General features: G+C 38.8%; 1 protein-coding gene across 12 annotated transcripts in view; it reads left to right on the top strand.

The window, feature by feature from the left end:
- TNRC6B (trinucleotide repeat containing adaptor 6B) overlaps nt 1-24,392 on the top strand; it is a 261,503-nt gene that overhangs the window by 77,506 nt on the left and 159,605 nt on the right. For 11 of the 12 annotated variants that reach the window (XR_014252491.1, XR_014252492.1, XM_082420570.1 and 8 more), the window contains one exon: nt 21,026-21,093. The exons of the other annotated variant lie outside the window; for it this stretch is intronic. Coding sequence is in view for 9 of the 11 variants with exons in the window: in XM_082420570.1 (XP_082276696.1) it covers nt 21,026-21,093 (68 nt within the window). In the remaining 2 variants the exon portion in view is untranslated. The remainder of the gene's footprint in view (nt 1-21,025; nt 21,094-24,392) is intronic. 12 annotated transcript variants of the gene reach the window in all.

The raw sequence follows: 24,392 nt of genomic DNA, 5'->3' as shown, positions 1-24,392 counted from the left end.
TATCTGACATTGTGGCTTTGACTTTCTGAATGCAGTGATCAGTTTCTTAGTGCCTGGGCTAGCTATTCCGTAGTGGGACTCTATGTTACTGGGGCGTTTCCATTCTAGTGTGGATTTACTGACATATTTTGTATTGTAGCTATTTATTTATATTGTCCCTTCTGTTTTATTTTTTGTAATTAAGATATTGTTTAAAAAAGATATACCTTTGTAATCATTCAGTTAATTATTTAATTCTGTTAACCTAAACCTGTTCTTAAAAATAAAAGTTATATACATTAAAACACACACACACACACACCCATCCCACCACCACCACCACCACCACCACAACTTATTATTAACTCTCATGACTGTAGTTGGTTGGGCTCAGTAGGGCAGTTCTTCTGCTCCAAAGTGGTGTCAGCAAGGGCTGCCATCATCTGGAGGCCCAACTGGCCAGAAATGTCCAAAGTGGGTCACTCACATAGCTGGCAGTCAACATTGGCTGTCAGCTGGGAGCTTAGCTTAAGGCTGTTGACCCGAGCGTCAAGGGTCTCCTACATATGACCTCTCTACCTGGCTTGGGTTTCTCACAGCATGGAGACTGGACTCCCAAGAGGGAACATTCCCAGCATGCAAAAGCTGCAGTTATGTTAAGGTCCAGGCTCAAAAGTCACACAGCTTTACTCCCTCTGCATTCTGTTGAATTAAAGCAAGTCATAGGGCCACTCTAGATTCAAAGGAAGGAAAAACAGATCCCACCTCTCATTGAGAGGACTGGCAGAAAATTTAGGGTCATCTTTAATCCACAACACAGTGATATGAGTGTTGGGTGCTAGGTTGAAGAGGAGGTAATGGCAGAGACCAGGTTATTTTAGGCTAAGGAGTTTTAATAATAGTCAACAGATTTTTTTTTTTAGATTTTATTTTATTGAAGTATAGTTGATTTACAATGTTGTGTTAATTTCTACTGTGCAGCAAAATGATTCAGATACACACACACACACGTATTCTTTTTCATATTCTTTTCCATTATGGTTTATCACAGAATACTGAGTATAGTTTGTGTGCTATACAGTAGGACCTTGTTGTTTATCCATTTTCTATATAATAGTCTACATCTGCTAATCCCAAACTCCCAATCCATCCCTCTGCACCCTTCTATAATAGGCAACAGATTTTTAAAGAATGGAAGAGATATGTGCATTTTACTTTATGGTTTGCTTTCTTTTTTTTAAGTGCATCTTTTAAAATTAATTAATTAATTTATATTTTGGCTGCGTTGGGTCTTCGTTGCTGCATGCGAGGTTTCTCTGGTTGCAGCAGGTGGGGGCTACTCTTCGTTGCGGTGCGCGGGCTTTTCATTGCGCTGGCTTCTCTTGTTGCAGAGCACAGGCTCTAGGCGCACAGGCTTCAGTAGTTGTGGCACGTGGGCTCAGTAGTTGTGGCTTGTGGGATCTAGAACGCAGGCTCAGTAGTTGTGGCGCATGGGCTTAGTTGCTCCACGGCATGTGGGATCTTCCCAGACCAGGGCTCGAACCCGTGTCCCCTGCATTGGCAGGCGGATTCTTAACCACTGCGCCACCAGGGAAGTCCCTATGGTTTGCTTTCTTATGATAGCTGGTGTTGATGTAGAGGATAGACTAGAATATCTGCATCTTGACCCTCAAATTCTCTAAAAGAAAGAGAATCTGATTAGCCCAACCCCGCCTATGGACTGATTTCCATTGGGTCTTGAGTTCTTTGATGGCAGGGCCCAGAGATGAGGAAGTAGATCCCATAAAAGGACATATTAGGGACTTCCCTGACAGTCCAGTGGTTAAGACTGCACGCTTCCAATGCAGGGGGTGCGGGTTCAATCCCTGGTCGGGGAACTAAGATCCCACATGCTGCACAATGTGGCCAAAAAAAAAAAAAAAAAAAAGACATATGAATTGGGAGGCAAAACCCAGCATTCCTGGGTAAGTCTCTAATAAACACTGATATAATCTTCCATTATACATGTTTCTCAGTGAGGATGGATTAGAATTCTTAATTTCAATTCCACAGCTATTTCTCAGTTTAAATTTAGTATAATTTAGGTTGATAGTCTAAATGAGTTCATGTTGGCTTACTAATTATAGAGATTATGTAGCTATAGGCTTGGATTTTTTTTTTTTTTAAGTAAGCAAAATCTAAGCAACTATAGTAAAGTTTATAATAAAACTGAGCAGTTGGGTGTTTGTAATCTTATTCTCTGTACTTTTTTTGTATATTTAAATATAATAAAACAATAAAAATGAATAAACTCTAGGATTTAAAAGTTATAGCTATGGATTTAAGTGCCCATGTATCTCTATTAACTACTACAAATAAAAAATATGTATTGAATCAGGAAGCCAACATTTTAGCTGTAACATTCCCTTTATTGTTACCAAAGGTAACAAGTAAACTTAGTCTTTGCCTACAAAGAATAAAGTGATCTATTGACTGCTTTACACTAAAGAGAATTAAATGAGATGATTTAGACAGTCTTTTGCTTCTTTAAGTTTAGGATATTTCTACCTTAGACTGAATCTGACTTACCAAATTTATAACAGGATTTTATAGATTCTGGTATTTTAAGAGCAGACTGGGAAAGAAACCATGCAAGATAGGTATTTTTCCCATTTGTTTACATAGCTGGCAAACAACATAATTTGGATTAGATTCCAGGTCTGTCTGACTCCAGAGGCTACACTAAGTTCAATACTCCGTCCTGAAGAAGTCATATGGCAGAGTAATCAACTCTGTTTACTTATATCAGAGAAGCTTCCTAGAAAGTTCACCTGGGTGTAGAAGAATGCATATGAGGGAAGAGGGTGCTTTGTGCGTGTTCAGAGTCATACACTTCTCTTGAGGAGAGGTGTTGGAGCATTGGGATGTGTGTGTGAGACGGTGAGAGATGAGGTTAGACAGAATCCCATGCAGGCAACAGAGTACAGCTAGAAGGGGAGAAACCTGGTCTGATATGTGTTTTAGAAGCATCACTATAGCAGCAGGGTGGAGAAATGGTTACAGACAGGGTTTAAAATGGATACAGGGAGACCAGGTAAGAGTCAGATTGAGGAAGGCTTGGAATCAGGCAATAACAGTGGGTCTAAAGAGGAGAGGACTAACAGGAGAAATGTTCAGAAAGAATGGGATGGGGGCACTTAGAGGCAAATCTGGAGTTTTCAGCTTGAATGATACATGCAATAATATAAGAGATAGAGCAAGGTTTGTTGTAGCTGTTGTTAACTATTATTGTGGTGGTGGTTAACTGGGTTATGTATGGAGGGTTTAGATTTTGAAATATTGAGGTGCCTTTAGGCACCCCAGGAGAAGATATTTAGTAGGCATCTTGGAACTCAGAAGAGAGAAAGAGAGGATATCAAGGTATATACTTGGGAGTTCTCAGCATATAAGAATAGATGGGACCTGGGAAATGAGAAAAGGTCCAAGTATAGAACTGTAGGAACTACTTCAGGTTTGTGTCCTTTAGTACAAGCACACCTCATTTTATTGCATTTTGCTTTGTTTTGCTTCACAGATAATGCGTTTCTTACAAATTGAAGGTCTGTGGCAACCGTGTGTCAAGCAAGTCTATCGGCACCATTTTTTCAAAAACATTTTCTCACTTCGGGTCTCTGTGTCACATTTTGGTTATTCTCATGATATTTCAAACTTTTTCATCATTATTATATTCATTATGGTGATCTGTGCTCACTGATCTTCAATGTTACTGTTGCAAAAAGATTACAATTTGCTGAAGGCTCAGATGATGGTTAGCATTTTTTTAGCGATAAAGTATTTTTTAATTAAGGTACATTGTTTCTTTTAGGCATAATGCTACTGCACACTTAATAGACTACAGTGTAGTGTAAACATAACTTCTACGTGCTCTGGGATACCAAAAAAATCATATAACTCACTTTATTGCAATACCTGCGTTATTGTGGTTGTCTGGAACCAAACCCACAATCTCTGAGGTATGCCTATATACATAAGCATTACCTTGGGTATTTTTCTTTTCTTTCTTAACAGTTTTCTAAAGATATGCTTCACATACCATAAAACTAACCCATTTACAGTATACAGTTCAAAATATCGGCTATATTTTATAACTGTAAATGGAAAGTAAACTTTAAGAATTATATTAAAATTTAAAAAATAAAGTATACAGTTCACTATTAGGACTAATAAATGAATTCAGCAAAGTTGCAGGATATAAGATTGATATACAGAAATCTGTTGCTTTTCTATACACTAATAATGAACTATCAGAAAGAGAAAGTAAAAAAAACAAAAACTCATGTAAAATCACATCAAAAAAGAATAAAATACTTAGGAATAAACTTAACCAAGGAGGTGAAAGACCTATAATCTAAAAACTCATTGATGAAGGAAATCGAAGATGATACAAAGAAATGGAAAGATAGTCCATGCTCTTGGATTGGATCCTAAATCATATGGAACCACAAACTGCCAAAGCAGTCTTGAGAAAAAAAGAACAAAACTGGAGGTATCACCCTCCCAGACTTCAAACTATGCTACAAAGCTACAGTAAGCAAAGCAGCATGGTACTGGCACAGAAATAGACACACAGATCAATGGAACAGAATAGCCCAGAAATAAATCCATGTACCTATGTTCAATTAATCTATGACAAAAGAGGCAAGAATATACAACGGAGAAAAGACAGTCTTTTCAATAAGTGGTGGTGGGAAAACTGGACAGCCACACATAAAACAGTGAGATTAGAACATTTCCTCACACCATATATAAAAATAAACTCAAAATAGATTAAATACCTAAATGTAATACCTGAAACCACATAATTCCTAGAGGAAAACATAGGTAGAACACTCTTCGACATAAATTATAGCAATATTTTTTTGGATTTTTCTCCTAAGGCAAAAGAAATAAAAGCAAAAATAAACAAATGAGACTTAATTAAACTTAAAAGCTTTTGAACAGCAAAGGAAACCACTGACAAAATGAAAAGACAACCCACGGGAGAAAATATTTGCAAATGATGTAACTGATGGGTTAATATTCCAAAATATATAAACAGGTCATATAACTCAATATCAAAAGAAAACAAACGACTCAAAAAATGAGCAGAAGACCTGAATAGACATTTTTCCAAAGAAGAAATACAGATGGCTAACAGGCACATGAAATAATAACATTGCTAATTATTAGAGAAATACAAATCAGAACAACGAGATATCACCTCACACCTGTCAGAATGGATGTCATCAAAAAGTGTACAATAACAAACGTTGGAGAGGGTGTGAAGAAAAGGGAATCCTCGTACACTGTTGGTAGAAATGTAAATTGGTACAGCTATTATGAAAACAGTTCAGAGGTTCCTCAAAAAACTAAAAATAGGGCTTCCCTGGTGGTGCAGTGGTTAAGAATCCACCTGCCAATGCAGGGGACACAGGTTCAATCCTTGGCCCAAGAAGATCCCACATGTCACGGAGCAACTAAGCCGTGCGCCACAACTACTGAGCCTGCGCTCTAGAGCCCGTGCTCTGCAACAAGTGAAGCCACGACAATGAGAAGCCCGCACACCACAACAAAGAGTAGCCCTGCTTGCCTCAACTAGAGAAAGCCCATGCGCAGCAATGAAGACCCAACACAGCCAAAAATAAAAACAAATAAATAAATTTATTTTTAAAAACCCCTAAAAATAGAATTACCATATGATCCAGCAATTCCACTCCTGGGCATATATCCAGAAAAAAATGAAAACACTAATTCAAAAAGATACATGCAGTCCAATGTTCATAGCAGCACTATTTATGACCCAAGATATGGAAGCAACCCCAATGTCCATCAACAGATGAATGGTTATGTATATATGCAAAACAAAGTATTACTCAGCTGTAAAAAGAATGACACTGCCATTTGAAACAATATGAGAGGGACTTCCCTGGTGGCGCTGTGGTTAAGAATCCGCCTGCCAATGCAGGGGACACTGGTTCGAGCCCTGGTCCAGGGAGATTCCACATGCCACGGAGCCACTAAGCCCGCCTGCCACAACTACTGAAGCCTGCGCACCTAGAACCCGTGCTCTGCAGTGAGAAGCCACTGCAATAAGAAACCCGTGCACCATAATGAAAAGTAGCCCCTGCTCGCTGCAACTAGAGAAAGCCTGCATGCACCAACGAAGACCCAACACAGCCAAAAATAAATAAATTTATATATAAAAAATTGAGAGAATATTATGCTTAGTGAAATAAGTCAGACAGAGAAAGACATACTGTTATGATATCACTTATATGTGGAATCTAAAAAATAATACAATCTAATTTAAGAAAGTTTTCATTTTGCCAGAAGGAAACCCTGTAGCCATTAGCAGTCACTCCCCATTCCTGTTCCTCTTGGACTCAGGCAGCCACTAGTCTACTTTATGTCTCTATACAATTGCCTATTCTGGCCATTTCGTATAAATAGAATCATACAATATGTGTCCTTTGTGTGTGAGACTTCTTTCACTTAGTATGTTTTTAAAGTTCAACTATGTTGTAACATGTATCAGTACTTCACTCCTTTTTATGGCTGAATAATATTTTATTGTATAAATATATAAGATATAGTATTTTATATACAATATATACAATTTATTATATATAATATTTTATTATATATACTACATTTTGTTTATCCATTCATCAGTTGATGGAAACTTGGGTTGTTTCCACTTTTTGGCTGTTACAAATAATGTTGCTGTGAACATTTTTGTGTAAGTTTGTATAGACATATGCTTTCATTTCTCATGGGTGAATAACCAGGAGTGGAATTGCTGGGTCATATGCTAACTCTCTGTTTTACATTTTGAGGAACTGCCAGACTGTTTTCCAAATGCCGCCTCATTTTAAATTCCCACCAGAAATGTGTGAGGATTCAGTTTGTCCGCATCCTCACCAGCACTTGTTATTGTATTTTTTTATTCTAGCCATTCTAGTGAATATGAAATGCTATCTTATTGTGGTTTTGATTTGCACATTGTGTGCTTTTTAAAATGAAAGTGCCCAAGGTCCACCCTGGACTTATTGAAACAGAATCTCAAGAGTTGGGACTCTGGAATTTATGTTTTACAAGCACCCAGGTGATTCCTATGCTGGTTGTAGGCAGACCAAAGCTGAACTAAGGGGCACTCAGAGGCGGAAGAACCAGTAAATTGTTAAAGTTCTCTCTGAGATGTAAGGCACACGTGAACTTCAAAATAGGGTTATTACGTCTGAGGAGGAAGGACAGGGATCGGGTTTGGAAAAGACTGTGCTGGGGGGCCTCAACCCTTCACCATACCTTCACTGTATTTTATTTCTTTAAAAAAAAGAGAGAAACCTGAAGCAAATGTAACAAAGTAAATATGTGAAATCTGGGTAATGGTTACATGGGTGTGTTTGTTATTTTATTCTCTGTGCTTTTCTCTCCCCCCTTGTAGCTTCAACACTGCTTATTCTTGTTTCTGCCATATAGAATAAGGAAGGATAAAAAGTATTCTACAGACCACTCTCTCAAATATATGATGACAGTTCTCATAAATTTCTCAAAAATCTTGACTAGGTGGCCCAGGACTGGTATGGCCACAGGGACTCAGACGTCTTCTATTTTGTTCTTTCATCTTCAATATGTTGCTTCCACCTTATGTTTTGCTCTAGCCCCAACCATCATGTCTGGGTTCCATCCAGCAAAGAGGAGAAAACTTCCCTTGAAACACTTTGTGGAAGTTGCACATTCCACTGTGCTTATATTTCTTCGACCAGAATTTAATCACATGGTCACAATAAGCTTCAAAGGACTTTAGAATATGTGTCAGCTAAAATTTGTAGATTCCCTTGCTAAGCGAGAAGTGCTTCTTTGTGTGAGTCAACCACATTATCCAATACACTGCTATTATACTGGTCTTGCCCATCCTACAGTTTTACAACTGATTGTTTTGAATCTAACGTATAAGACTTCGCAATTTAAGGAGTTTTTAAAAAGACTAAGTCAATGAGGGAAAGGAAGATTTTTCAATAAATGGTGCTAGAGCCAATACATGACCATATGGAAATACATGAACCATGATCCCTATATCATATACCATACATAAGATCTAATTTGAGATGGATCATAGACCTAAATGTGAGGGCTAAAACTATAAAGCTTTGTTGGAAGATAACACAAGAAGTGTCTCTATGACCTTAGGTAGCTTGCAGAAAGCACTAACCGTAAAAGAGAAGTAGCTCAGTTGAAGTTCATTTTAAAAAAAAGGTTAAACTTTTGTTGATCAGCTGAAACCATTAAGAACGTGGAAAAGCTATAGACCGGGAGAAAACACTTGCAATACGTTTATCTAATAGAGGTCTCATATGTAGAATATATAAAGAATTCCTAAAAATTAATCAGAAAAGGACAAACAACTCAAGTGAAAATGTGGACAAAAGACTTAAATAGGCATTTCACAAAATAAGATATTCAAATAGGCATGAAAATAGGATATTTAGCATTCTTATACATAAGGGAAATGAAAATTAAAACTGTAATGTGATACCATTACATACTGTAGTTCAGAAAGACTGACAATGCTGTGTTTTGTTGTTTTTTTGGCCACGCTGCAGGGCTTGCAGTCCTGATGAGGGACTGAACCCGGGCCACGGCAGTGAAAGCCCGGAATCCTAACCACTAGGCCACCAGGGAGCTCCCACTAAGTGTTGATAAGTATATAGAGCAGCTGGAACTCTCATACGTTGTTGGAAGGAGTGTAAAATGGTACAATTACTTCGGAAACTATTTCTCAAGTCTGTAGTAAAGTTAAGTATACGCCTACCTTACGACCCTGACATTCCATTCTAGACATATGCCCAATAGAAATGACTGCATATATTCACAAAAAGACTTATGTGAGAATGTTCATGGTAACTTTGTTTATAACAGCCCCAAATTAGAAATAGCCAAACTGTATCAACAGGTGAATGAATAAACATATTTGTTCAATGAAATACTGCTAAGTTTAAAAACTGAACTTTTGATGCACATAAAACATGGGTGAATATCAAAAACATTATATTGAGTGAAAAAAGACAGACATGAAAGTGTACATTCTAATTATACAAAGTTTATGAACACGTAAAGCTCATATATGGTGATAGAATAGTTACTTGGGGTATGGGGGTAGAATTCAAGGGAAGGGGCATATAGGAGTTTTCTGGGGAGGTGGAAATGTCCTGTCTTGAACTATATAGTTATGTGGGTGCAACCATATCTAAAGTTTATTGAGTTCTACACTTAAGGCTTGTGTATTTTTCTGTAAGTGAATGATTTTCAGTAAAAACAAAAAACAGTTTTAGGAACTTCCACCCTTCTCCGTAGTCTACTAAGATCATTTTGAATATTGATTCTGTCATGCAAAATATTAGCTGTCCTTCTCAGCTTTACATTTCAGGAAATATATATGTTTTCTTTTTAAACCATCTGTGATACCTGGAATGGAGGGGGTGGTTGGAAAGGTGTAACATGTATAAAACGGATGGGATTTAGCAATTAATTTGATATGGAAGAAAAGGAGATGGAGAAATCAAGGGTAACATCAAGGTGTCAAGCTAAATGGCTGGGAGGATGGGGATGCCATTGTCAAATAGGAAACATAAGGAAGAAAACAAGTTTGGGAGGGAACAGGATTAATTCGGTATCGAACATACAGAGTTTGAGACGGTGGCAAGCTATCCACAGATACGTGTCTGTCAGCCAGGTGAAAATACGGGGCTGGGGGCTGGAAATACAGGACTGGGAATCACTCACATTTAATAGTTGAAACTGTGGGATTAGATGGTATTGCTATGGCAGAATGTGAAGAGAGGTCCAAGGACAGAACCTGGGGACATAAATGTTTAGAGAGTAGAAGAAAGAGAAGCACAGATTAGCAAATTAGAGAGTCAGCAAATATTTATCAAACATCTTGAGCCCAGTTTATGATGAATAAGACATTCAGAGTCTCTGCCTCAAGGCGTTTGCATTCTTGGTGGGGGGAAGACAGGCAACAAAACACATAAATAAGTGATCCCTTCAGATAGTGATGTGTGTTATGCTAGAGAGTGACTGAATGTGGAAGCTCTTTCAGTTGGGGTGGTCAGGATTCATTCATCGCTTCAAAGAGATGGCACTTGAGCTGATAACTAAATGATGTTGAGGGAAGCTTTCATGTAACAATGTGAGAGAAAAGCTTTCTAAGCCAAAGGAATAAATTCAGAGGCCGGATGGACAAGATGGAGTATCAGCAACAGGATTTACCTTCCCACTAGAAATAACAATTTTTAAAATATATGAAATGGGGGCTTCCCTGGTGGCGCAGTGGTTAAGAATCCGCCTGCCAATGCAGGGAACCACGGGTTCGAGCCCTGGTCCAGGAAGATTCCCCCATGCCGCGGAGCAACTAAGCCCGTGCGCCACAACTACTGAAGCCCACGTGCCTAGAGCCCGCACACCACAACAAAGAGTAGCCCCCGCTCGTTGCAACTAGAGAAAGCCCGCACACAGCGATGAAGACCCAATACCGCCAAAAATAAATAAAATAAATAAATTTATTTTTAAAAAATATATATATACACAAAATGTATTTGAAACAGTGGTTTTTCAAGACACTGGACATCAGGTAATGAAGGACAGTGATCACTGAGAAATGGAAAACAAGGGGAGTCATCTGACTACCCCAGCGTACTGGCTTGGGAGAGAGCTTCCAGGCCGCAGTGCAGGGAAGGGGAGCCCAGGCAAAGCCCAGTGGACCCTCTCAGTTGAGGCAACATTGCTGAGAGTCTGGGGAGACTGAGACAGCCGAAGTTTGTAGGACAGAGTACTGGAAAGGAGAGAGCTGCTAAGAGAGAGAACTCTGGAGATTTGAGGAGGGTTCACCTGTGTATTCAGCAAAGTACTTTTGTATATATACAAAGTACTTCTGCTATATACTTACGGCACATACGTGTGACTACTCAAGGCTGAGGCAGGAGGGGGCACCCCTCCAAGAGGATTGGAAGGAACAGTGTCTAGCACTCAGACAGTGTCAGTAATCGTGCCTGTTTCCACAGACCGGAAAACCTCGTAATTCATGGAGCATTATTAGTATACTCAGCAGTAGCACTGGTAGAGTTCTCACCGTAGTAGTGGGGAATAATTAATTAGCCCTAACTAATTATTAAGTCTGGCTTAACAAATCCTAAAAACAAGACCTAAAAGGAACAAACTGTTTCAAAGTAATTTAACTGCTTGTCAGTGCAACGCTCAAAAATATTTATAGGAATACAAAAATATTCAGGATCCAGCAAAAATTCTCAATGTCTGTTATTCAAAGCAAAGATTTTCAGGCATGTAAAAACCAGGAAAATACAAACATAGTGAAGGGAAAAACAAATCAATTGAAACCAATTCATAGTTGACACAGATGTTAGAATTAGCAGACAAGAATATTAAAACACTTATTATAATTGTATTTCAGATGTTCAAAAAGTCAAGCAGAGACATGGAAAATATATTTTTTAAAAGCCCCAAATCAAATTTCTAGAGTTGAAAACTATAATGTTTGAGATGAAAAATATACTGGATGGAATTGTGGCAGATTAGATATTGTAGAATAAAACATTAGTGAATATAAAGAATCACCAATAGAAACTATCCAACATGAAACACAAAGAGTACAACTCGAAAAAGTGAAAAGAGTACCAGTGTGTTGTGGACAACTTCAGTCAACCTAATATCCCTGTAATTGGAGTCTCTGAAGAAGGGGGCAGTGGGGCAGAAAAATAGCTAAGAAATAATGGGCTCAAATTTTCCAAATTCGATAAAAGCTATAAACCCACAGATTCCCAGATCCAAAAAGCTCAATGCACCTGAAGCATGAGAAAAATGAAGAAAACCACATCAAGGCACATCCTAATCAAATTACTCAAAACCAGTGATAGACAAAATCTTAAAACTGGAGGAAAAAAGACACACTGTTAACAGAGGAACAAAGAATTTCTCGTTGGAAACAATGCAAACAAGAAGACAGTGGAGCAACATCTTTAAAGCACTAAAGGAAAAATCTAACCTTGAATTCTATAACCAGTGAAAATATCTTTCAAAACTGAAGGCTAAATAAAGTCTGTTTCAGACATACAAAAGCTGAAATAATTTATCACCAGCATACCCTTACTATAAGTAATGTTAAAGGGAGAAGGAAAATGATGCCAGATGGAAGTATGAATCTACACAAAGGAATGAAGTACTCAGAAAACGGAAACTACACAGCTTAAATATATGACTTTTTTCCCTTATTTATATCTCTTTAAAAGAGAATTGATTGTTTGAACAACAATAATACAAATGCATTGTGGGTTTATAGCATTTGTATCTGTGAACTGTACGATTACAGTGGCATAAAGACCTGGAGGGGAACATGGTAGAATACTATTGTAAGATTCTTATACGTGAATTAATATAATTTCACTTGAAGAGAAGAGAATACACTTGACCCTTGAACAATGCAGGGATTAGAGGCGCTGACCCTCTGGGCAGTCAGAAATCCAAGTATAACTTATAGTCAGCCATCCCTATACTCGGTTCTCCATATCTGGGGTTCCTCTGCATCCTTGGATTCAACCAACTGGAGATGGTATGGTACTGCAATATTTACTATTGCACAGTTGAAACCCGTGTTGATCAAGCGTCAGCTGTACTTCCCAACTCAGTCTGTGAGGCCAGCGTTACTCTGATAACAAAACTAGATGAAGACATTGCAAGAAAAGAAAACTACCGGTCAGTATCTCTCATGAACATAAATGCAAACATTCTAAACCTAATTTTAGCATATTGAATCCAATAATATGTACAAGGATAATATGTGAACATGTAGGGTTTATCCCAGCAATGTAGGGTTGGTTTAACATTCAAAAATCAATGTGATTCACCACAATAACAAAGTAAAAAAGAAAAACTGTATGATCAACTCAACAGATGCAGAAAAAGCATTTGACAGACGTCACATCCATTCCTGATAAAAACTTTCAGCAAAATAATAGGAAGGAGCTACTCAACTTGATAAAGGACTTTTATGAAAATTCTACAGTTAACATTAAGCTCAGTGGTGAATGACTGAATGCTTTACTCATACGATGAAGAACAAAAAAAAGGATGTTTGCTGTCTACACTTCTATTTAACATTGTACTGGAGGTTCTAGCCAGGGCAAAAAGGCAAAGAAAAGAGAAGGAGAGAGGGAGGAAAGGAGGGGAGGGAGCCAAAAGAGTACATACTGTGTGATTCCATGCATATGAACTCTAGAAAATGCAAACTAACCTATGCAGACAGAAAGGACATTAGTGGTTGCCTGGGGAGGGAGAGCAGGAGGGAAGGATTAAAAAGGGGACATGAAACTTTTAGGAGTGGTGATTTCTTGATTGTGGTGATGGTTTCATGAGTATATACATACATCAGATTGTATACTCTAAATATATGCAGTTTAATTTGTCAGTTATACCTCATAAAACTGTTAAAATTTTAAATAATTTTTAAAAGAAGAAAACAAACCAACAAAAATTTATTGGTGGCACTAAATAGAGCAGTTTTGATAGTGGGAAAACGTAGAGGCAAAAGGGTTTTAAAAGTAGTCTGAACACAGTAGATTAAACCCAGTTATTAATCTCTGCTCCCTTCTAAACCTCCACTAAAATTACTCTTACAAAATGATTTCGGCAAGCATAAATCCACCAGAAAAAAAGTGAGTGGAAGAGGAGGTGAAGTAGATAAGAGACGCCAACGGAATTTTGGAAGCTAGAAAGCTTTTGGAGTGACCCTGAAAATGGCAGGTTTGGTTGAAGAATTTACAAGGAGCAGGGTCCCAGGTATCCTGCCCCTCACATCCACAGATGGATGGATAGCTATTCTTCTCCCACCCTGGCAAAGCAGGGGGCGGGGGAGGGGTAGAGAACCTAACTAAAAACAGAAGGATTAAATCAAAGTCACATACTAGGTGAGAATGTGCCAGCTCTCTTCCCCCATTCAGTTCCAGAACACTGGAAGCCAGGCTTATACCTGTTAGGCTGAGGATTGAAGGGGTACCTCTCTGGGCAATTGAACAACCCAGGGGGGAAAAAGAATATACAGATGTAGGCATCTGAGTGTTCTCCCAATGAAATGGCCAGGTCCCCTCCTTATATCCAGGAAGCCAGCCACGGGATAAGCAATGTCCTCCCCCTTCTCCATATACAAAAAGCACTTTTGAGCTCTTTAGGACTTAACTCTTAAAAATCAGTGGATAGCAGAAAATGACCAGACATTTGATAAAAACCTGTGAATGGAAGATAGTGACCAAACCAAAGATCAAAGAGGAACTTGGAGGAAACAGATTATACAGGGAGCGAAAGAAAATAAAGCAAACAAAATAAAAACACTCCATAATATCCTCAGAAATAAGGATTATATAATCGGGGAATAAGAACAGGACTATTAAAAAAAGGACTATTCAGAGCACAAGGAAGAGCTCTTAGAATTAAACTGCAAGGGCAGGAAAACCATTTTAATTGAAAGTATTGAAAGGTTAAGAGAATCTCCAGAAAGTAAAATAAAAAGTCAAAGTAATAAAAGTGGAGAGATAAAGAAGAAAATTAAGGAGTGAGTCCTGTAGACTCAGTACTGGGTAACAGGAATTCCTGAAGTAGAGAAAAGAAATTGGAGGGGATAAAATTTTCAAATATTTAAATAAGTAGAGAAAATATCCCAAACCTGAAGAACTAGAACTTCTGGAATTGCAAGTATTTACCCAGTACCAACTCAATAAATGAAAGAAGGACCATACTTAGTGGTTTGCATTTTTAGAAACCTGAGGAAAAGGAAAAGATCCTAAAAGTTTCCAGAGAAGAAACAGGTTATATCCAAAACATTAGGATTTATAATACTATCGAATTTCTATCTAGCAACTCTGGGTGCTAGAAGACAATGGACATGGCCTTCAAATTTTTGGGGGGAAAAACATTTACTAACTTGAAATGCTAGATTTGATTATGTATGTGGATAAAAATATTCTATATGTTAAATATATAGATAAAATAAGGACATTTCAGTCATTCAAGATCTCAAAAAATTCACTTCCTGTATACCTTTTATTAGGAAATCATTGAAGTCTGTGTTCCACCTAAATCAGGAATAAACCATAAAAGAGGGAGAAAAAGGAAACAGATGCTCCAGTGAAGGGGAGAGAACAAGGAATCCCAGAGATGAAGGGAAAGAGTCATCCCTGGCAAAGTGTCAGCTATTGAGCAGTCTAGAGAGCAAACAATCTCAGCTGGAACAGGAGAAAACCCCTGAGGAATGTCTCCAAGACCGGAGTGAAATTGATAGATTACCTGAAGTGTTTGAACTTATTTAAGAGGAGACTCACAGCTCTGTTGAAGGGTTTGAGGGCGGATTAGTGAAAAATACATAATAAATACCAAGCCAAAAAAATTGAAAGAAAGTATAAGAGGAAGTAGTAATTGTTAGTTCCAGGGAAAAGAAAAAATTGTACAAGAAAGGAAATTAACTATTCCATATGATCCAGCTGTATATGTTTTTTACTGAGTAATAGCACTGCTAGCACTGAATATTGATTTGAACAAAAATTGTGATTTATATTGGGAGGATATTGGGATATATTGGGAGAAGGGAGGTACATATGTGTTGGTGGGGGAAGCAGCAGAAGAGCGTGCTCAGTGATGAGAACACGGAAGAAATGGGGGTGTAGTTTAGTCTTTAAAGAATTTGGTTAGTAAAGGGAAGGGAAAAAACAGGAGGATAGTTGGAGAGGATCACAAGGCCAAAAATAATTTTTCAGAATGGAAGAGATTATAAAATATTTGTAGCTTGAGGAGTTGAATTTACTGGAAAGGGAGAAAGAAGGGTTCCTTAGATAGTGAGATCCCAGAGAAGGCAGTGTGGTGTAGGTCATGAGTTTGGAAACAAGTGGTGAGGTTAGCCTTGCAGAGCAGTCAGTGGGGGGCAAATGGGCAATGACACAGAGGTTTGTGATATACTCACGAGAGAAAAAAACGAGGGGCTTTTGGGACTTTGTGTGGGATAGCATTGTCATCTTCAGAAAGGAAAGACTTAGGGAGGATGCTTAGTGGATGGGTTTAGAGTCTTTGAGGAGATAGAAAAGGTACAGGATAAATAAGTAAGGAGTGTGGTGTAGTAGGTCAGTCATTCAGCCCAGTTCTTAGCACCTAGAAGGCATTTGGCAGTTGTGTTGGAAGAATGAACAACCGACCAGAAGGGCTGTGTTAGAGGTTGTGTTTGGGGGAGTGGGGGGAAGCAGGTGAACAAAGGATCACAGCTGCTAAACCTTACAGAGCTACTGGGAAGGAGCACCTGGAAGGGAGGAGGAGGAAGTGCCAGGAGATATCAGAAAATGCTTCCTAAAAAAGTAACTTTCAACCAGTTTTTGAAGGTGAAATGGAAGTTCACCAGAAAGACAGGATGAAGATGGGCCTTCCAGGCAGAGGTGCTGAATGTCAGCACTGAGTGGAAGTTAACTGGTATAATTTGTAAAGGAACCAGTTTTGTAACTTTCTCCAGCTCTGCACTCCAGGAGCTGAAGAGAAAAAGAGAAGGGTTTGGCAAGACAGGAATGTCCTAAGGATAAGTTGGTGGTGAGCAAATCTAGGACATTATGGAGGAAAGTCACTGAAATGCCTGCGGGTGAGCCTCTGAATGGACTCTGAGGAAAGAGAAGAACCACAGAAGTAGACCTGACAATGAGGACTCCTTACAGATTCATATGGAGGGAGGGAGTGGAAGAGGCACTTATGGTCGGAGGCGGATTTCAAAATTCATGGACCTCGGTGTGGAGCGGTCCAGATGGATGGCGAGGCCCAGCATCCGGTCCTGCCCATCTCCTCCCTGAAGCAGGAAGGAGATGGATCTTTTGTCTAGGATGGGTCTAGAGTATCTGATGCCTTTAAACTGAGTTAAGTGCCTTCCTTCCTTGTTTCATTGCATTCTCACACTGTATTTTAATTGACTAGTTTTTGTTTGTCTTTCCCACCAATCCGTAAGTTTTTTGGGGGGCAAAGACTGTCTTCTTCCCCATTACCTCAGCACAGCACCTAGCATGTAGTATGTACCCAATAAATAATTTGTTGAATGAATGAATGGTAATGGGAGAAAGGTGAGGATATGGTGTAAGTTTTATGAATAAAAATACTGAAGCTCCTGAAAATGAGGTCAAGGGGGAGGAGTGGTAGGGATCATCAAATTAAGTTCAAAGTGTTCAAGACATTTGTAGAAAAAAGAAATTAAGATGTGAAGGGACTGGAAGTGGACTTGAGTAAAACAGGAAGTGGCAATAAGGAGCAGTGATCTTTCTGGACCGTTTTTATTGCCTTCTGAGATGATGAAGAGTGAGAAAAGGTATGAACCCTGGTGAAGGAGGTAGTATCTTCTGGGGAAAAGCATTTTAATTAATACTTAAAAGAATGAGCAGAAATATGAAGTATATGTAAGGCAGAAGACCAGGGCTTCTAGTCAAGAAGGGACATTATATGTAAAGGCACAGAGGGGTGAGGCGTTGGTGTGTGCTCCACCAGGGGTTCAGAAGGGGTGAGTGAGGCAGGGGTGATAATAAAGATCACTTAGGCAAATGAACTGAAATTTTATCCCTCAAGACAAGTGATAGAGTGCCATTGAAGAATTTCAAGGAGAGTGATGTGATCATGTTCGCATTTCACAAAGTCCATATGATGGAAGTGGTTTGGAGGATGGATTGAAATGAGATGGGACCCAGAAGCACAAAGGCTAGTGAGAAGGTTTTTGTAGTAGTGAGATTTAGAGAAGCTGGCTTTAACTATGGCAGTTAAAGAGGATAAAGAAGGGATAATGGGTATGAGAGCTGTTTAGAGGTAGAAGCCACTGTACTTGGTGATTAATAGGATGTGGGGTTAAGGAAGGAAGGTGGAGAATCTATAACCTTGACTGTAGGTTTCCTGTTTAAGGATCTTGGTGAAGATGGCACCATTTACAGAGATAGGGGATATAAAAAGGAGTGGAAATTTAAGGCCAAAGATGATGTTTCATTTTGGACCTGTTGGGCCATCCAAGTAGAGACCCAAATATGCAAAATATGAGGGCTGCAGTTAAAGATTCGAAAGCCAGTATAGGGGAGGTTGTTGAAGCTATGGGGTTTTGTTTTGTTTTGTTTTAATTTTTGGCTGCATTGGGTCTGCGTTGCTGCACACGGGCTTTCTCTAGTTGCGGCGAGCAGGGGCTACTCTTTGTTGTGGTGCACAGGCTTCTCATTGCAGTGGCTTCTCTTGTTGCGGAGCACAGGCTCTAGGCGCGCGGGCTTCAGTAGTTATGGCACATGGGCTTAGTTGCTCCACGGCATGTGGGATCTTCCCAGACCAGGGCTCGAACCCATGTCCCCTGCATTGGCAGGCGGATTATTAACCACTGAGCCACCAGGGAAGTCCCAAGCTGTGGGCTTTTTGATTATTATTTCTTTTCATTATTGTGCTAATTAGAAATGGTTATAGATAAGACTTTTTAAAAATAAATTTATTTATTTATTTATTTTCGGCTGCAATGGGTCTTCGTTGCTACACGCAAGCTTTCTCTAGTTGCGGCAAGCAGGGGCTACTCTTCGTTGCGGTGCACGGGCTTCTCATTGCAGTGGCTTCTCTTGTTGTGGGCTCTAGGCACGTGGGCTTCAGTAATTGTGGCACGCAGGCTCAGTAGCTGTGGCTTGTGGGCTCTAGAACGCAGGCCCAGTAGTTGTGGCGCACGGGCTTAGTTGCTCTGCGGCATGTGGAATCTTCCCAGGCCAGGGATCGAACCCTTGTCCCCTGCATTGGCAGGCGGATTCTTAACCACTGCACCACCAGGGAAGTCCCTAGATAAGCCTTTTTAAAAAAAACTAGTAAGCAGAGGCTAAGTCCACAATGTAGAGCTCTTTAACTGGGGAGGATTGTTAAAGGTCAAAAATCAAGAAATTTTCATAATATATATAAGTGGGAGAATAGTCATTCTTTGAGAAAATGATTACAAGGAACTTTAATAAATTTAAACAATGTGTCATCTTTTTTTTTTCTAATTAAGGCATAACATTTATTTGTAGAGTTAAGTGCATAAAATGTACAGTTCAGTGATTTTTTTTTTCCGCGTATGTGTACTTTCTTGTAACCACAACCCAGATCAAGATCATCTCCAGCTCCTCATAAAGTTCCCTTTGCAACATTATAACCATGTTTTTTCTTCTGGAGGTTTAGATCACTGTGTAAATTTAGGATGGAAGAATCCTCCCTCTCCTTGGCAAAATCTGGTAGGCTGCAGAATCAGGAAGTCCGTAGAGAAGAATAAAAGTCGAAACCTGGTTTGAATTTCACAGTATGCAGTATGTGTCTTTTATTATTCTTGCTTACACTTCCTCCAGTCTCTCCTTTTAATGGAAATAAAGTAAACCTCTCGATTTTTCTGTTCTTTTTGAAACGTAGCCTCTTAATACTATTCCATCTTCTCCAGTATTTCTGAGAAATGAAGACTGCAGAGGGTTGCAGAGCTGGAAAGCCTTTTGTTTTATTTGGGTTTCATTATGGTGTGTATCTATGTTACTGTTATCTGTCTTCCAGATTACTAGGTTCTATAAGAAATGGACGGTATTTTTCTAAGTAGGGAATAATCCTTGAATACATCTGTTGATATCTATCTCCTTGAATACTTCTGTTTGATATTTTAAGATTATGCCTTTTGGGGAAGTTTTCATAGGACTGATAGTCCCAGTTTGTGGAGGTAGCTCTATCTCTGTACTTATCTTCCTTTATTGATCAGTAAACCATCTGGAATAGTAAAATGCTTTCTTTTTCCTTTGAAAATTTGCATTGAGAAATAAACCATACATATAAAAGAGAAAAGAAAAACATACAGTTAAAATAATAATCATAAAATAAATGCCCATATACCTACTACATAGGCCAAGAAATAGAATTTAACCATACCCCTGAAACCACCATGTGTCCCTTCCTGATCAAATCCCTCTTGCCCGACTCCCTAAGATACTAATTAGCTTAAGTTTTGTAATAGTTATTCCCTTTTCTTTATAGTTTTATAAACCATAAATATACATATATGTCTATATATACACATATATGGCTTAAAAATGTATATATTGGAATTTTATATTAACGGATTTAAACTGTGTATGTATTCTTTTGTGACTTGCTTCTTTCACCTAGTATTGTGTTTTTGTAACTCATCCAGGTTGAGGTGTGTTTCTGTAGTTCATTCATTTTCATGCAGTGTAATATTCTATTGTCTTAAAACACCATAGCCTATTTATCTACTTTATTGTTGATGAATGTTTTTCTTTTTCCTGTTAAAAATAATGCTCCAAAAAATATTTTTGTATATGTGCAGAAGTTTCTCTAGGGTATGTACCTAGAAGTGCAACCACTGGTTTGTACAGTAAGTGCATAGTCAAGTGTACTAGGTAAGGGCAAACTTATTAAAAGTAGTGGCACCGATTTTCCCTCCCACTGGGAATGGATGAGAGTTGCTGTTGCTCTGCACCCTTGCCAACACTTGGTATTGCCCAACTTTTTAATTTTAGCCAGCCTGGTGGTTGTGAAATGGTATCTCTTTGTGGTTTTAATTTGCATTTTCCTGATTGACAGGAGATTGAACATCTTTTCATAAGTTTAGGGCCATTTATGCGTCCCCCTCAGTGAAATTCCTACTCAGTAATTTTGTAAATTTTTCTGGTAGGTTGTCTTCTTCTTACTGATTCATAGCAATTCTTTATTATATTCTGGATGCTAACCTTTTGTCACAATTACGAATTGCAAATCAGCATGCTTCCTTTTTTATTCTGCAAATCTGGTCACCCAAGCAGAGATGCCATAAGCAAACCTGGAGAGTGAAAACCACTGGCTGAGGCTTCTGTCCTAGGCAGTATAGTAAAATGCCATGCGGTTCTGTAAGCACAGGCCCTGGCACTTTGGAGTGATTGCATCTTAGTTACTGACTACTGCTGACTTGTGGTACTTGCCTTTGCAGGTGGAACAGGAGGATTTTGTAATGGAAGGGCATGGCAAGACTCCACCTCCTGGTGAAGAAAGCAAACAGTGAGTTACAGTTTATTTAAAAAGGGTCTTATTACAGATCTTCAGAAACACTTGGTTAAACATGCTGAGAGCATGTTTGCAAGGGATGTATATGTTGGGCACATTGTGGAACTCACGAATTGCTTTGGTGGCTGTTAATGCATTGCTTCTATTTATAGACAGACTAACTGGAGGGACAAGAAAGTTGGCTTTGTAGTTTTTCACACTTGACTAATCAAAATTTATGTCACGCTTTAGCAAAGGCTTTAAGGCTTAGGATGTTCCAAACTGAACTAACTCAGTCTGGTTGATTTCCAAAGACAGCGTAAAATGGTATATCCTTTTCTTAGCAATGTCTTTATGAAGTGAACTTAATTAATAGACTGTTTCCCTGCATTCCAAGTGTGAATTCATTTGAATAATACTTCCTGAAATTCTATTCCATTAGTTACTTATACTTCTGATCTTTGTTTAAATAACAAATTCTTTCCCTAAAGGAACAGGAATTATAAATAATATAACTTAGCCAACGTTCTAAATAATTGAGGATGTCTCCTCTAAATTTTTTTTCTTTCTTATAAATTTATTTATTTGTATTTTATTTATTTTATTTTTGGCTGCATTGGATCTTCGTTGCTGCGTGGGCTTTTCTCTGGTTGTGGCGAGCAGGGCCTATGCTTTTTTTTTTTTTTTAATTTATTTATTTATGGCTGTATTGCATCTTCGCTGCTGTGCACAGGCTTTCTCTACTTGCGGTGAGCGGGGGCTACTCTTCACTGCAGTGCGCAGGCTTCTCATTGTCGTGGCTTCTCTTGTTGCGGAGCACAGGCTCTAGGTGCGCAGGCTTCAGTGGTTGTGGCACATGGGCTCAGTAGTTGTGGCTCCCGGGCTCTAGAGCGCAGGCTCGGTAGTTGTGGTGCACAGGCTTAGTTGCTCCGCGGCATGTGGGATCTTCCCGGACGAGGGCTCGAACCCGTGTCCCCTGCATTGGCAGGCAGATTAGATTCTTAACCACTGCGCCACCAGGGAAGCCCAGGGGCTACTCTTCGTTGCAGTGCGTGGGCTTCTCTCGTTGTGGAGCACAGGCTCTAGGTGCGCGGGCTTCAGTAGTTGTAGCACGTGGGCTCAGTAGTTGTGGCTCATGGGCTCTAGAGCACAGGCTCAGTAGTTGTGGCACACGGGCTTAGTTGCTCTGCGGCACATGGGATCTTCCCGGGCCAGGGATCAAACCCGTGTCCCCTGCATTGGCAGGCAGATTCTTAACCACTGCGCCACCAGGGAAGCCCCTCCTCTAACTTCTTAAGGAGTGATAAGTTTTAAATCTGAAATTGAGAGTCCTCTAGGTAGCTTTTGTGTGGCAGTGAGTAGATTTTTTCCTCCCTCTGTCACAGAACTTGAAAAATTATGTTGCAGAGCAGAGTGGTGTTTCATATGCCCTTTTAAAGGAAAAACAGTTAAGACTGGCTTAAAGTACTGACATAACTATTTTTTATTCAGACAGTAGTCTTCTAAGTTGAATGGGACAGTGATTCATGGAATTTACAGAAAATCTGTAGAGAGAAACTCTTTTCTCTCATCTTTTTTTTTTTCCTAGAAAATAATTTAGTTTTGGTCTGTCTTATGAAAATTATGTCTCTGAAACCCTTAGGAATGAATTATGCAGAATATGCTATGCTGCCCTGAGGCCAGGTTCATTAAAGGAGAATGTTTGTGTTGTATTTGTTGTGAATGGAAACCAGGATATTTTCACAGCTGGTTTAATTTGCTAACCAGGCAGTTTTAAAAATAGCTTACAATATAAATCCTAACTTTGCTGTATTCTGTCAAATTCACTTATATTCTGCATGGGCGGATGGAATCAATTCATCTTTAGCAAGATAGAAAGCCAAACAACTAGTCCCAGTAGAGGGAACTAGGAACACTTCAGTTGCCCTGCCCCCTTATCCACTCCCCCCTCCCAGACTCAGGTCAAAGGTATTATAATATAAAAATCATAGCTCCCATTTGACGAGGGTTTTCTGTGCACTGAGAACTTTGCTTAAGGTGCTGTGTATGTTATTTCCAACCCTTACAGTGTCTCCACTTCAGGTATTGGGGTCGGTAACTTGCCCATGGTAATGCAGCTTGAAACGGAAGTTAGGATTTGAACTGGATCTTTCTGACTTTAAAGTGTTTTATAACATCTCTTGAATGCAAATTCTTTGCCAACCTTGGGATCTATGTTCCTGAAAAGTATTGTGTCTAGCAAAATTGCAGCTGTCAAGATCAAAGTCTCATGGATAAGAGTGAGTTGGGGGAAACAGTGAAAATGGCATAAAGCCTATTTTTAAAACACAGATGAAGGTTCTATTCTCTGAAGGGTATCCATTTCCCAAACAAACCAGTCTTTATCTTTAAAAACCTGCTCCAGTAACCCCTATCCTGAATCAGCTTCTTTAGGTATTCAGGAAACATTGCTGGGATAGATTCTCCCACAAGTTTTATGTTATACAAACTGTACTTCTTTTAGAGAACTTAAAACAGCCCCAGCAGACTTGAAACGTTATGGGTTGTATCCTTACCATTCCTCTTGATTGTTTTGTTTTCACAAATCTCTGACTTTTCACAGATTAATCTTGTTTTATTTTGTTTTGTTTTTTAGTGGGAAGGAGTTGTTTGTTTTTTTCTGGGCTTGGTCTGCTATCATATATTGAAATGATAAAGCAGAAATGAATCTTCTCTCTGGGGCTTCCTCCGATAGACCTGCCCACCTCTTCTGTGGGAGTGGGGAGCAAAGGTGCTGTGTTCTTTTGTTTGAGGCAACAGAAATAAAAAGAGTGAAAAAAATTTTTATTTTTTATTTTTTGTATCTCAGAACTGCAGTTAGCAAAGGATGATTGAATCCTGGGTAGTAGGATCTAGGAACTGAATACTACATTCTAGATCCTGTGAGTGACACATTGCTGAATAACTTATGAAATTCCCATCCATTCTTTTTTTTTTAATTATAAAAGTAATACATGGTTGTCATAAAACATTCAAATAGTAAGTGTGGATTTAGAAATAAAAATGAGACTCTTCTTTTACCCTCCTTCCCTTCCTCATCTTCTTAAACATTTTCTGTATATTTAGAAAAAACAACTAAATAGATTTTTTTCCTAATATAATTCTTCTGAGACTTGCTTGTTTCATCTGACATCTTTTGCAGTCTATTTCATTCTTTTAAACATCTGCAAAACATTCTGTTGAACTGATGTACTATAGTCATTCTTCTCTAATAAATATTTTGGTGGCCTTCGCTTCTTTGATTATTACAAATAATACTTTATTGAACATACTTA

The sequence above is a fragment of the Balaenoptera physalus genome (genome assembly GCF_965194825.1).
Source record: "Balaenoptera physalus genome assembly, chromosome: 13".
NCBI classification, from domain to species: domain Eukaryota; kingdom Metazoa; phylum Chordata; class Mammalia; order Artiodactyla; family Balaenopteridae; genus Balaenoptera; species Balaenoptera physalus.
Note: the sequence above shows the minus strand (reverse complement) of the source record. Positions and strands in the feature narration are given on the sequence as shown.